Source organism: Pristiophorus japonicus, chromosome 4, assembly GCF_044704955.1.
Source record: "Pristiophorus japonicus isolate sPriJap1 chromosome 4, sPriJap1.hap1, whole genome shotgun sequence".
Classification (NCBI taxonomy): domain Eukaryota; kingdom Metazoa; phylum Chordata; class Chondrichthyes; family Pristiophoridae; genus Pristiophorus; species Pristiophorus japonicus.
In genome coordinates this window covers 209,136,685-209,150,788 of record NC_091980.1, presented here as the reverse complement: position 1 = coordinate 209,150,788, position 14,104 = coordinate 209,136,685, and the positions used below count along the sequence as shown (strand labels likewise).

Genomic DNA, 14,104 nt, shown 5'->3' with positions numbered 1-14,104 from the left:
ATGCAAGGTGTGAAAAGAAGTTTCGTAGCAAGGTGGGAATTCTGCCTGTCCATGATGGTTCTGCTGCTAACCTGCCTGTTTTTCCTCCTGGTCCCAACTTATGGAAATGGGGTGGGTTTGGAGCAATATTACCACTCCTTAATGGGTTACCATCACAGAGAGAGAAACAGAATGGGTTACCATCACAGGGAGAGAAACAGAATATAGAAACTTTTCTGTTTTTCACATCATGGGGTGCATTGCAGGAAGAGGCCCGCCACCCCGATAACCATCTAGGCACTTCCAGATCCATAATACCATCAAGGAATCTGACCTGTACAAGCAGCATCTAAGACACCCACTTAGGTGGAAGTAGTGATTTAGAAGATTTTTCATTTGTGAGCAGGAGGACTTTGGCGTGAAAGAGGGAAAGATTGCCATTCTTTCATGGAACGTGGAGAAATGACCACCCATGGCTGAGGAGCCTAGGGACCCAGATTTCAAGGGCCCAGTCTTCAACTCAGGAGCATTTATATCATGTGCAGGTGGTCCAGACGACAAAGTTGCCAGGAAGACGCATGAAACACAATAGTGGCTTCTGGATGGCGATTGCCACTGCTTCAACAGATGCCCGAGGGTCAGCCTGAACACATTTGCACAGGGCTTCCGAGACCGGATTACAGCCTGAATCGTCCCAATGACCAGTAGCACCTCAGAGCCCATGCTTAGCACCAGTGGGGTGCAAGGAATGGTAAAACATGTCACTGTCTCTCCATAGAATCATAGTTACAGAACAGGAGGCGGCCATTTTGGCCGATCGTGTCCATGCCGGCCAATAAAGAGCTATCCAGCCTAATCCCACTTTCCAGCTCTTGGTCCATAACCCATTTAGGTTACGGCACTTCAAGAACTTTTTAAATGTGGTGAGGGCTTCTGCCTTTACCACCATTTCAGGCAGGGAGTTCCAGACCCCCACCAGCCTATGGTAAAGACATTTCCCCTCAAATCCCCTCTAGTGAGTAATATTCAGCCAACTTTCTTCAGGCCACTTCCTGCATGAGGGAGCACCAGATATGAGCCTGACATCCCTTGTCACTGCAAGAGACTGGGTGTCAAGAGCTGCCTCTGGGACATTTACTTCATTTAAGATGAGAGTCACCTCAGGTCTCTAAGGGTCCAGGAAAACCATTCCTGGCACCCATCGCTCATTCAGGAAGCCACTCATAGAACATAAGAATAGGTACAGGAATATGCCATACAGCCCCTCGAGTCTGCTCTGCCATTCAATACGGTCATGGCTGATCCGATCATGGACTCTGGTCCATTTCCCTGCCTGCTCCCCATAACCCCTAATTGGTTAAGAAACTGTCCATCTTTGTCTTAAATTTATTCAATGTCCCAGCTTCCACAGTTCTCTGAGGCAGCGAATTCCACAGATTTACAACCCTCAGAAGAAATTCTTCCTCATCTCAGTTTTAAATGGGTGGCTCCTTATTCCAAGATTATGCCCCCTAGTTCTAGTCTCCATCAGTGGAAACATCCTCTCTGCATCCACCTTGTCAAGCCCCTTCATAGAAGTAGCAGAACTTCAGCAGCTAAGTTAACTGGCATAAAGGGTGGACACGGTGTGCTGAAATTGGTGGACTGGGTGAATGGATTTTTTGGCATACTGTGGTTAAGCCGTGTCTAGTGTTCAAAATAACATTCACCAGACTAATGTTCTTATTTCTGCTGATGCTTGCAACTTTTTGGAGTTGGATAATGGAAGGGAAATGTAGACTTGTGTCTTATGAAGGAACTAAGCAGAAGTTTTAGACAGTGAGGAACTATGGGAGGGTGAGAAGTGTAGAATATGCAGGTGTAAAGTGACTTTATTTGGTGCGTTAACTTATTAATTGAAAGCACTGGCCTATAAGTCATCTCTTCCTTTCTCCAGCTGCTCTGTTCCATGTCCTCCCCTTTCTGTGCCTCCTCATGCTGTGGGGAGATCTTTCTCCATCATCTTGTGAAAGCAGCAAGCCTTTCTTCTCTGCATTATATAGCGTACACTAAATCAAGCAAAAATGCTGTATCACACTTTTTGTATAGCCATTGGCCTCATTATACCAGTTCTCCCTTTCAGGTTACTACAGCCTTACAAGAATCAGCCATGACTGCAAGGGATAGCCTTAAACACTAACCAAACAACCTGAAACATGGCTTTGAGTCATCACAACTGGTATGGTGGATTGGTGAATGAAGAAAGCATCATTATAACTTCCTGGGAATCGGATATGAACATGTGCTATCAAGTACACCTTGCAGCTGTGAGAACTTTGCCAATCTGTAGAACTGGCTTGCTCGCTCTTCTACTAGAAACACAATGAACTGCAAGGCCTCCCAGAAGAGAGGATCAGTGATGATCTTTATACAATAGTGAGCAGCTGCCTGACTAATGTGGCTGTTGCAAAAGTCACCAGTTACTGCCTTGAAGAATCCAGTTGCACAAAAATTCAAGTGGTGACTTTGACTTGCACCACTGTTCTCCTGATCAAAGTAGACGGCAGGTCTTCAGCCAGCAGTTAGCATCTCCCCCACATTGCCTCAGGTGGGGGTTGGATTGCAGCCTGCCTCAGGTGGGGGTTGGATTGCAGACTTCAGAGGCACTGTTGTGCAGAGAAATCTAAATAAAACCTTCTACGGTAAAATGTGGTAGAATTTTTTTTGCGTTTCACCTAATTGTCGGGCGTGAAATTGGCTTACCAATTTCATGGTGGATGATCCGCAGCGGAAATGTACACAAAATGCGGCGGCTGCCATATTGGCAATTGGCGCTCCCTAAAATGAACAGTAAGCTCATTAAAATATTTAAATAAGGGTCCTGCTCTTGGATTTGGACAATTTGGTGCCCAGGGTGTTTGATCCGCTTATTTTTGTCTGCCCAGAAAAACCTATTGACATCACAGCAAAGTATCACAGGTTAAGAGTCACAAATAGCTGTAGACAATTTAACAGGAATGTTCACAGCATTTTTCAAAAGGAGTATGCAAATCATATTCCGACTATAAAAATTATAGATAGTGGAAGGGGCTAGTTAGCATAGTAGAATTCTAATTAGACATTATAATAATTTGGGCCATCCAACACTTTAGTAGCTTTAGCCAACTGCTGTGAGCACAAAGAGCCAAATTTATTACAAGATGTAAATGCATACAGAAACAAAACAAATCAGATTAAAATACAACAACTTGCATTTATACAACGCTTTTAACATAGGAGAACGCCCCAGGGAGCTTAGTTATAATCAGATAAAGGTTGACACCGAGCCAGAGAAGGAGATTATAGAATATTAGAATGGGTGACTAAAAGCTTTGTCAAAGGTGTAGGTTTTAATGTCTTAAAGGAGAACAGTCTGGTTTAACCCAAGACAGTGGCCAGGGAACAGAGTTAGTGGCGGAGGTCAAAAATATTGGCTTCACAATATTTAATTGGAGGAAATTGCAGCCCATCCAGGACTGCATGTTGGACAAGCATTCTAACAACACAGAGGAGTCGTCGAGAGAGGTGGTGGTGAGGTATCGCTGTGTGTCGTTAAGAGTACGTTGAACATGTCTTCGGATGTTGTCGCCCATCTGCAAAATGCAGATGAGAAATAGGAGGGGACCAAGAATACCAATATAATTTTTAACATTCTCTGATTGTTACATTGGTTTCAGAAAACAGTTTAAACTGTGTTCCAAATTCTCAGAGTCCTTTTAAGTCTTTCGACGAGCTTTTTACACAAGGGCACGCCTCTGCGGTCACTGATTGTTGCTTGCCAAAGTTGTCTGGATGTACAGTTTTGCTGATTCACCTGATGATGTAGCTAAAAAAAACTGCATCGATCACATCAGGTGCAAGCAAATATTTACACCTCAGATCAAAACAGTCTGTTCCTCACTGAACAAATTTCTTTAAAAACATTCCTCAATAGGTAGAAATAAAAGTTGTTAATTGGTTACATTTTTCAGTCACATCAAGTGTAGGCTGCTGGTTTTCCACACATGGTTGGGTTTTGAATCCTAATGCTTAATAGGTAGTAAAAATAACTGGATCGTGAGCAATCAGTGATAATCTTGTGCAAATTAACATTTCATAAGCCTTAGATGGCAGGCTAATCACTATGAATCTGAGGAGGGACTGTTAAGACATGAGCAAAGCTGATCACTTCAATGTCAAACCCAGAGTATGTGCGTTTTCACTCACCCCATGCTCCTACATTGAGATAAAGAACAGAGCAGATCGCATCAGAAAATAATTGTAGCCCCAATTCTGAAATCCCAGTGCTCATGTCTAGCTACCATTCAAATGAAAACATAAAATATTTTATAAATTTGAAATATGATGGAACCCAGTTTCTGCCAAAGGCATCTTAAATTTACTACCAGGAAATTACACTGGCGTTTTACAGAAAATATTTCATTACTGTCATAGCAATAACCGTTTATAGCCACACATCAGTTTATTTTCGGTGTTTATTTATATTTGACAAGGAGAATTTTTGGCAGTTAAATTCAAAATTTTAATTGAAAATGTAATACTTATTGCTTCCCAAAATCCCAGTTCATTAACTTTAAAGAATTCAATATGTCATGGTTCATTAACTTCATTTCAGGCTGTTAATATAGCAATCACTTTTGTTGGAAAAATGAATTTTACCTATCAGGTTCAATATATTCTCTTCCATTTTTACAGAGACATCTTCTTGCATCACATCGCTGGTAACGTTGTAATAGTTCTTGAAATGCATTCTCTTCAAGTTCCCAGGATGCATCCCTGTACAAAAAACCCCAGACATTTGGTAACAGAAGAATATCAAGTATTACTGCAAAAAGGGGGAAGGGGAAGCCATCTCCTGTGAGTCACCAGTTCAGGCAAAATATTACATATACGGATTAGATTTTGGTCATTAAAAACTTGTTGCAGCTTTATGCAGGTGCTGGGGTTTTCCACAACACGTTCAACACCACCGATCTTCAAAATTATGACTGTATTTACATCTGTGTGTTCCGTGTTTTAGGAGGCAAAAACAGCAAGCATTGATTCTGCCACTAGGGGAAATGGCTGAGAGAAATTAATGATGTGGAGTGAGGGAATTGAAGTAACGCCATTAAAGTGATGGTAATTAACTAGGACTGGATCGCCTTCAGTTGTTTAATTCAGTGACTTTGTATAATCAGGCTCAATATCTCTGCTCAGCCAGTTCCCTCCAATATCAGAAAAACGGAACAAAAAAACCCCTCCAATTAACAGTTTAAAAAAGTATTGCTGATAGATATTTTATTTAACAAATAAAAGCAGCATAAGCTTTTATTGATAAGTGTAAACATACTTTTCTGGAACATGGATCCCCATTCGTAACATCTCCTTCTGAAATTCATCCTTATTACTGCAAATAGTGCACCTGAAGAAGAACACCCCAGCACTCAGTGCCTGAAACTACAAACAGGAAAGAAAGAATAATTACATTTACCAATGAATACTGAAACAGTGAGAAAATTGGCAGCACTCACTTTGTTAGACCACGCAATCTCAATCAAGCAAACCCTCAATTGCTGGTAGTTCACTGAGGGCAAATAACAGTGAGCTGAGCATGCGCGGTGGGGCGGCTGTGTCTGAGGTAGCAGGTTATTAGACGGGGAGTATTTGTATACGGGAAATTTAACTCCAACATCACATCAACATCGGTCAGTCTATTCATCGGGACCTGAATATCATCAAACATAACATGGAAGCAAAAAGCAGCGTTAACAGCAGGAAGGAATTGTACACATGTGTGCGTGGACGAGGATTCAGCCGATCCTCTGGCCTGGTGAAACACAAACGCAGTCACACTGGGGAGAAACCGTGGAAATGTGGGGACTGTGGGAAAGGATTCAATTACCCGTCTGAGCTGGAAACTCATCGACACAATCACACTAGGGAGAGGCTGTTCACCTGCTCCATGTGTGGGTCTGTGCGGCCCCCAGCCTGTGGGCACCATCGGAGCAGGCCGGGGAGCGGAAGGAGCAGCGTGGCAGTCTAGCCCAGTAAACTGTGCGGCCCCGGGCCTGCGCGCACCATTGGAACAGGCTGGGGAGCGGAAGGAGCAGCGTGGCAGCATACCACTCCAGGGAGCAGCACGTGCTGGAGCAGGAGAGCAACTGCAGTGAAAAGGGACATCACCAAGGTCCAGGTCGGTGATTGGAGCGTGAGCAGATACATCAGGAGCAGCGAGAGATTGTAGAAGGACGTGATGGGGGCCCAGGAGTGGTGCGAGTTCGGGGCCCGAAGAGGCGAGGGCCCAGGGGCAACACTGCGATGTGTGCGCACACTAGGTCCGTGCAGCAGAGCAGGTCTCCAGTCGTCTTGGTTAATCCTTGCTAATGGACCGAGACCTAGCTCTGTCAAGCCCGTGTGGTGGCTGGTGTGCAACGGTCACCACATGTTTAAAAAAATCCAAGCACATGCATCTTCCACTCTTCAAGATTTAGTTCGGACCTGGAATTTTAGGTCCATCATTGAAACACCTATGAACTTTTTAACGTGGAAGCAAGTCATCCTCAGTTCAAGGGACTGCCTATGATGATGGAGGAGAGCAACCGAGAAACAGCAAGCATGCCATAGTTAGATATAATGTAAGAATATAAAAGGATAATGGCGAGTCAAAGATGAGTGCGGGACTGAAAAAAGACAAAGTTCAGCAAAATAAAAAGGATATGTCCCAAATTAACTGGACAGAAAAGTTAGTAAGCAGGTCCACAGATCATCAGTGGGAAATCTTTAAATGCAAGATGCATAGAGTACATTTCTAAAAGGCAAAAAATGGGTGCAAAGAATAGTGTTCCGTGGATAAAGAGAGATAAAACTAAATTGAAGCTTAAATGGGAGGCATATGATAAAGTTAGGGTTAACAATACTAAAGATAATCATGATGAATATAATGTGTAGTAGGGATGAGAAAGGAAGGGAAAGGAGAATTAGAAGACTAAAGGGGAATATGAAAAGGCTAGCAGATATTTACAAGAATATGTAAAGGAAAAGAATGGTTAAAGAGAGCGTATGTGCAATGAAAGCAGGGCAGATATATTAAATAAATACTTTGCACTGGTTTTAAAATGATGGTGGAAGTGAGAATGTAGGTGTACTGGAGAAAGATATGGAACAGAGATAACTGAAGAAAAGGATATTGTTCCGAAAAAACGCAGTTGAATATAAGTAAGCAGGTCCCAATAGTGTGCACCCATTTCACGTTGGAGACCAATAATCACTAACTATAATGCTTTCAAAACTGAAAGATGCATTGGAATAATTTTGATGCAGAAACTGAAATACTGAACATAATCCCCCAAATTGATTCTATTTTCCATTTTAACTTCACTCACCTGCACACACTGTCTGTGAAACCATGTATTTTTACAGCACGGGCTCTTCAAAACATCATGGGATGGAATTGGGTCAATGGATTCCAAACAGACAGCACATGTGTAAGAACTACCTGACCATATAGATACACATGGTATCTTTTGCACAGGTTTGTGCTCCCAACAATAAGACCTGGAAAGTTAAAAGGACAGGAACACTATTAAGGCAATCTACAAAGTTTGCAAAAGGGATTCAACAATTTCCCACAACTTGGTGTAGAATGTTAAGCAGTAAAATACAGCACCTCAGTGATTATGGTCATAAAGAAAGCTAATAAAATACTGGGTTTGACAGCAAAGTGATTAGAATATAAAAGTTGAGAATCGATATAAAATCTTAGTACGATCACAGTTAAGAGTATATTTTTGACCTCCACGCTATAGAAAGGATATTGAGGCATAGAGAGTACAGCATAGATTCACTACAATGCTCCCTGGCAAGAGGAAATACAAAGGCAGATTTGAAAAATTGAGCTGTTTTTGTTAGAACAGGAGATTAAGGGGTGATTTGACTGAGGTGTTTAAAATAATGATGGGACAGGACAGAGTAAATAAAAACAGAATTTTTTCGGTGATTTTTTTCCAGGGAATCTAAACAAGATGACATAGATAATAGACTAAATTTAAGAGGACAAAGTGTAGGAGAAACTTATTGATACATTTATTTTTGAACAAGGAGGGTTGTGATACTGGAATGCACTACCAGAGTTAATGATTGAAGCAGAGACCATGTGAACATTTAAGAACGTGTTAGATTGTGGTTGAAGGAAAGCAAATGAAAGGATATGGGAACAGGATGGGCATATGGGATTAAGATTGCTCGTTTGGTTGGGTCAAATGGCTTGTTTCTGTGTTGTAATTTCTTTAAGTATGCAGAATGTGTGGAGAATGAACGAACGGGATTTATATAGCACCTTTCATGACCACCGGACGTCTCAAAGCGCTTTACAGCCAATTAAGTACTTTTGGAGTGTAGTCACAGTTGTAATGTAGGAAGATATATTCTAAAGATCATAAGTTGTTGATGCAATGTTGGAAATGCATTTAATCAGAAGTTAAATTAACTGCAGGATTTTAAAAAAAAATGACTGAACTGCTAGCAAGTCATATATTTTCAAGAATGAACAGAATACAAACTGAGTGACTATAAAAATCCAATGCTGCAAGTACATACAATCTGCGCATAAAATAAAACAGCTATCAGAAAGTTACACGGTAATAATTTAATCAAGGAGGTTTCTGAAGACAAAGGTAAATGTCTCATCAAGTGACATATTAATTTATCATAGTATGATACAACAGCACCCAGAACAGCTACTATTCCTTCACTGCTATCGCAGACCTGTAATCAGATACTTTCAGCAGTCCTAAAAAGTTGTAATAGAAATAAAACTTCAACGCAGGGCACCACCAAATTTAAACAGAGAAGACAAAGTAAATCCGGAAGGAATGATTAGGCAATGCCAAGTTGGATTTTAAAAGCCTGAAGGTTAAAAAAGAATGAGGGAGCTAAGCGTTTGGACATTTGACAAATGGGTGAAATTGGTCTTGGGCATTAATGCAAAATGGGTGATAACAAATGGAAGTCAACAGAAAAGGACATTGGGCGGAGTATAAAACAGGCTGCCAATTCACTGTCGTCCCTTTTGCACTACCAGTCAAAACCAATTTCAACCCTTATGTGACAACCATCAACTTCAACATAATGGGGATTTGGGGAGAAGGAAAAGCATATAGAATGGCTGGAATTTTTTGGAATGGTAAAACTCTGCACCAAAAATGGTAAGACACGGGTTCATGTCCATTAGTCTCCACAAAATAAGCTCCCCGCATCAATCTAGTTTGCTGTGGAAAGGTATAGCTTTTTTGCAGCGAAGGGAATTTTAGGTCGTCAGCCAGTCGAGATTGCTGCTGCAAACCAGTGATGCCTACGTATAAACAAGAGGGGACGATCAATTCTCTCAACTAGAAAAAATTAGTGGAATTTCAAAAAATTCACAACTTTACATAGCATGAGGAGCTAAATATTCATACTAGTTCAATGATTCATTCTTGATTGTTAATGGGCTGCTGTTTCTTTTAAAATCAAATCAAATTGATACCTAATCCTCATTTAAGAGAGATATTCATTATGGGAGTCACCTATGTGCTAGAAGTTCAATTCACCTACACACTGTGTATGCACCTAATACTTAAGGGGGAACAACAGAATATTTCAATTCGGGAGAAAATCTTCAAAACTCAGTGGTGTAGTTTTAAGAGAGACCAATGTGACATACATAGAGTATGTTATTACAGGAGACAAAATTATGCTGATAACAGCAGAAAACCTCCGGTGCTAACTACAATGAGCAAAATTGTCACTGGGTCAGCATCCAAAAATTTTCCACCTAAACCCACCATGGGAGGACAATTAGCACAAGGACTGCAACAGTTCAAGAAGGCCCATCACCACCTTCTCAAGGCAACTAGGGATGGGCACTAAATGCAGCCATGTAGTTCCCCCCACAGCCAGAGAACAAATAAAGTAATTATTTTATTATTGGTCGCTGGTCTTATGCACATAACAAGTTGCAGTTATCTTCTACTCATGAAAAAGACTCTATTGAGCTAGAGGCTTTTCCACACAAAAGAATTGCTAATTTATTCTTTTGGATGTTTAATTTGGCACAATAACTTGTATTTATATGGGATATCGAATAGTGAACAGGCCCAACATGCTTCACAGGAGCTCTATCAAAAGAAAAATTGCCAGGCACAAAAGGAGATATTAGGACAAATTACCATGGCTTCAGTCTTTCCAATATTTAGTTGGGGGAAATTGCTGCTCATCCAGTACTGGATGTCGGACAAGAAGCGTGACAAATCGGACAATGGCAGGGTCGAGAGAGGTGGTGGTGGTGAAGTAGAGCTGAGTGTCGTCAGCATACATGTGGAACCTGATGTGTTTTTGAATGATATCAGCAAGGGACAGCATGTAGACAAGAAATAGGAGGGGCCCTAGATCCTTAGGGGACTCCAGAGGTAATGGTGCAGAGTGGGAAGAGAAGCCATTGCAGGCAACTCTCTGGCTATGACTGGATAGATAAGAATGGAATCAGGCAAGGGCAGTACCACCCAGCTGGACGATGGAGCAGAGGCATTGAAGGAGGATGGTGTGATCAACCGTGTCAAAGGCTGCAGACAGGTCGAGAAAGATGAGGAGGGATAGTTTCCCATGGTCACAGTCACATAGGATGTCATGTGTGACTTTTTGGATAGAGCAGTTTGATTATTGTGGCAGGGTGGAAATATGATTGTAGGGATTCAAACATAGAATTGTGGGAAAGATGGGCAGTGACAAAACATTCAAGGACTTGAGAGGAAAGGGAGATTAGAGATGAGATGGTAGTTTGCAAGGACAGAGGGGTCAAGAGTGATTTTTTTTTGAGAGGGATGATACAGCAGATTTGAAGGAGAGGCAGGCAGTACCTGAGGAGAGGGAACCATTAACAATATCAGCTAACATGGGGACCAGGAAGGGATGTAGGATGGTCAGCAGTTTGGTGGGAATAGGGTCGTGGGAGCAGGATGTGGGTCTCATGAACAAGGTGAGCTCGGTGAGGGCGTAATGGGAGATAGCAGTGTAGCTAGAGAAAGGCACTAATTCTGGGCTAAGGCAGGGGTGAACCTTAGGTGAAGTTTGGCCCGGTGGGCTAGGGGAAAGGAAGGAAGTGGAATGAATACACAAGATGACTACAAAACTTTGTGGTACCTAGGCTTTTGTAAATATGTTCAAAGAACTTACGCAAACTGTCCTGTAAACTGGAAAATACATTGGTTCTCCACACCACAAGGAAAATGAAAGCTCCTCGGACATTTCCCAATGGCACAACCGATTGATGCACCACGTTTCGTGCACACCCGACATTTCTACAAAAATAATTGATATCAAGCATTTAATGTCTACTTTGAAAACTTTGAAATATTTTGCACGTTTTACAAATTGAAACGAAACTCTCTCTAGATTAGAAATTTACAGATTATAAATATCTGTTCATAATATATTACCAGAAATTCAATGGTTTATATACATGTGTATTATTCCCAAAGTAAATAATCATATATTGTTGTAATTTAGCAGTTTCTCAAACAAAAATACTGTAGTTTTACATGAGCTAATTTTATTCAGATCCCTGACAAGCAGTAGAGGGAAGATAGCTCAGGCTGAACTAACCTCGGCATTCTACCAAACTGCCATCTTAAATCTGACATCCCAACATTCCAGAGATAAGAGAGTTGTGCTCAAATCCATTGCACCAAACTTACATTTATAAAGCACCTTTAATGTAGAAAAACACCCCAAAGGCAGAGTCAAAAAAATGGACAGTGAGCTAAAGGAGATATTACAAGGGTGACCAAACGTTTGGTCAGAGGTGGGTTTTAAAGAGAGGAAGGTAACGATAAGGAAGGTTTTAGGAAGAGAATTCCAGTATGTGGGGCTTGGTGACTGAAGACATGGTCACCAACGGTAAGGTTGAGGAGAGTACACAAGAGGCATGTGCCAGAGTTCCAGGGACTAGAAAGTTATTGAGATAGGGATGGGACGAGATCATGAAGGGAATTAAACAAGGATGCAAATTTGAAATTGAGCTATTGAGGGACCGGCTGTCAATGAAGGTAAACAAGGGAAGGAGTGATGAGCAAGTAGGACATGGTGCAAGATAGGTTATGGGTAGCAAACCTTTCGATGAGATGAAGTCTGTGGAAGAAGAGAGCGGCCAGTTAGGAGAGTTTTGGAATAGTCAAGAATCGAGGTGATAAATGCATGGATAAGGGTTTCAGATGGGCTGAGCAGGAGCGGAGATGGATGATGTTATAGAGGTGGAAGGCAGTAGTTGTTGTTATGGGGAGGATAAAGGGTTGGAAGCTCAACTCACAGATGATTGAATGGCGAGGTTGGTTCAGCCTGAGGCAGAGCACGTGATGGAGCCAGTGAAAAGGCTGAGAAAATGAATACCAAGACCACTGATTTTCAGTTTTTACAAAAAAGGGATAGATCCACAGAATGCAATCTATAAAATGGGAGTAAAAATCCCATCCCGTATAATAAAAATAGACTGTACCTTATTCAGTCACTGTACATACTGCTTTCACCAACATTTGTTGGAGACACCTTGGTACTTACCAAAACCTCCCTACGGTGCTATAGTTTCCATCATCTGCCCTACTCAAACTGCCAGTGGCAGTGTGGCCCCTCATCACCATGTCACTCTAGCCGTTTCTCTATTCCTATGGCACCTTCTTGCGTGCTTCACCATGTTTCACCCCTCGTCTCTTTAAAATCCTCGTTATGTGCTGACCCCCCTAAACATTCTCCAAGATATCCTGTCCTTTCTTCTCCTCGGTCTCTACATCAAATGATGAGTTACCCTCGAAAATTTTATCTTCATCTCAGCTCACTTTGTTCTTTTCCTTTTTATTCACTGTCTTCTCTAAAACTTTCCTGTTCTAAACTCTCCTACCCATAAACAACTTGCATTTATATAGTGCCTTTAATGTAGTAAAATGTCTCTAGCTATTGACACAGGTATACCTTCGACATCAGCATCTCCTTTAGCTTGTCCACCAAGGCTATTTCTGACCTCTTCCTTGTATCTCTCGCCACCCACATATCCCCAACCTCTTCCTTCTCATTCGCCCCTCAAAACAAACTCTCCCTTCCAGCTGCTTATAACCATCGGCACTCAAACTATCTACTGCCTTGTCTCTCTTCCTCCATTCATTAGGATATCGCGACAACTGCTGATTTACTTGACTACTCTGTTACCATCACCTTCAATGCAACTGTCCTGAGCAAAACCTTCAGTCTTTCATCTCTGCTCTTTCCCCAGATATGACTTTCAACTTTGCTCCCTCAAGTCTCAAGGGCACAAACCTGAGTGTAACTGGCACACACTGGCTTAGTGATCCACCAGCAGATTGGGCTTGACCACATCAAGCTCCACCACGCCTCACTCTCCTTTGCTAAAATTTCCTACTGCTCTAGGATTGTCCTGGAGAGCAAAGATGATCCCAGGATTCTTTTCTCCCCTACCAACCTCTTTACACCTACTTACCCCTCATCGCCAACTCTGCGAAGAATTCATGGGATTTCTTCATCATCTAGAGACCATCCATTTAGCTAATTCCCCCCTCATTTTCATGAAAGAGGATCAGCTTTCACACGCATACTGATAACACAGCTCAAGCCATCCACTGCCTCTTTTGACCTCTCCAATGCATCTGTGCTGTAAGTCCGCTTGACTGGCACAAGTTCTGGATAAGCCATAACTTCCTCCAGCTGAACATGGGAAGACCATTAATCTTTGGGGCCTCTCCACAACAAAATCCACATTCTCACCACAGACTCTTTCCCTTCCCTTCCGTTTCATCCCGCCCCCCCCAGTCCTACCCACCATCTCAAACTAAAGCAGACTGTTCAATCTCCGCATACTGTTCGACCTCAAGCCAAGCTTCTGAACCCATATCTTGTCTTGCACAATGACCACCTATTTACATAATATTGTCACCCTCGCCCTAGCTCAGCCTTTCTGCTGATAAAGCCTTAATCCGTGCCTTTATCATTTCCAGAATCAATTACTCCAATGCTCACCTGGCTAGCCTCTCCTGCTCTTGCGTTTATGGAGAGTAAAGCATGAGAGTTGGCAGGACTACAAAGGGCG

The 14,104-nt window shown here is 42.0% G+C and overlaps 1 protein-coding gene across 2 annotated transcripts in view; it reads right to left on the bottom strand.

The window, feature by feature from the left end:
* The window catches only part of g2e3 (G2/M-phase specific E3 ubiquitin protein ligase), a 137,274-nt gene that overhangs the window by 76,472 nt on the left and 46,698 nt on the right, over positions 1-14,104 (bottom strand). For both annotated transcript variants that reach the window (XM_070879020.1, XM_070879021.1), the window contains 4 exons: positions 11,188-11,312; positions 7,362-7,533; positions 5,330-5,436; positions 4,657-4,773 (listed from right to left, as the gene is read on the bottom strand). In XM_070879020.1, coding sequence (XP_070735121.1) covers positions 4,657-4,773; positions 5,330-5,436; positions 7,362-7,533; positions 11,188-11,312 — 521 coding nt within the window. The remainder of the gene's footprint in view (positions 1-4,656; positions 4,774-5,329; positions 5,437-7,361; positions 7,534-11,187; positions 11,313-14,104) is intronic.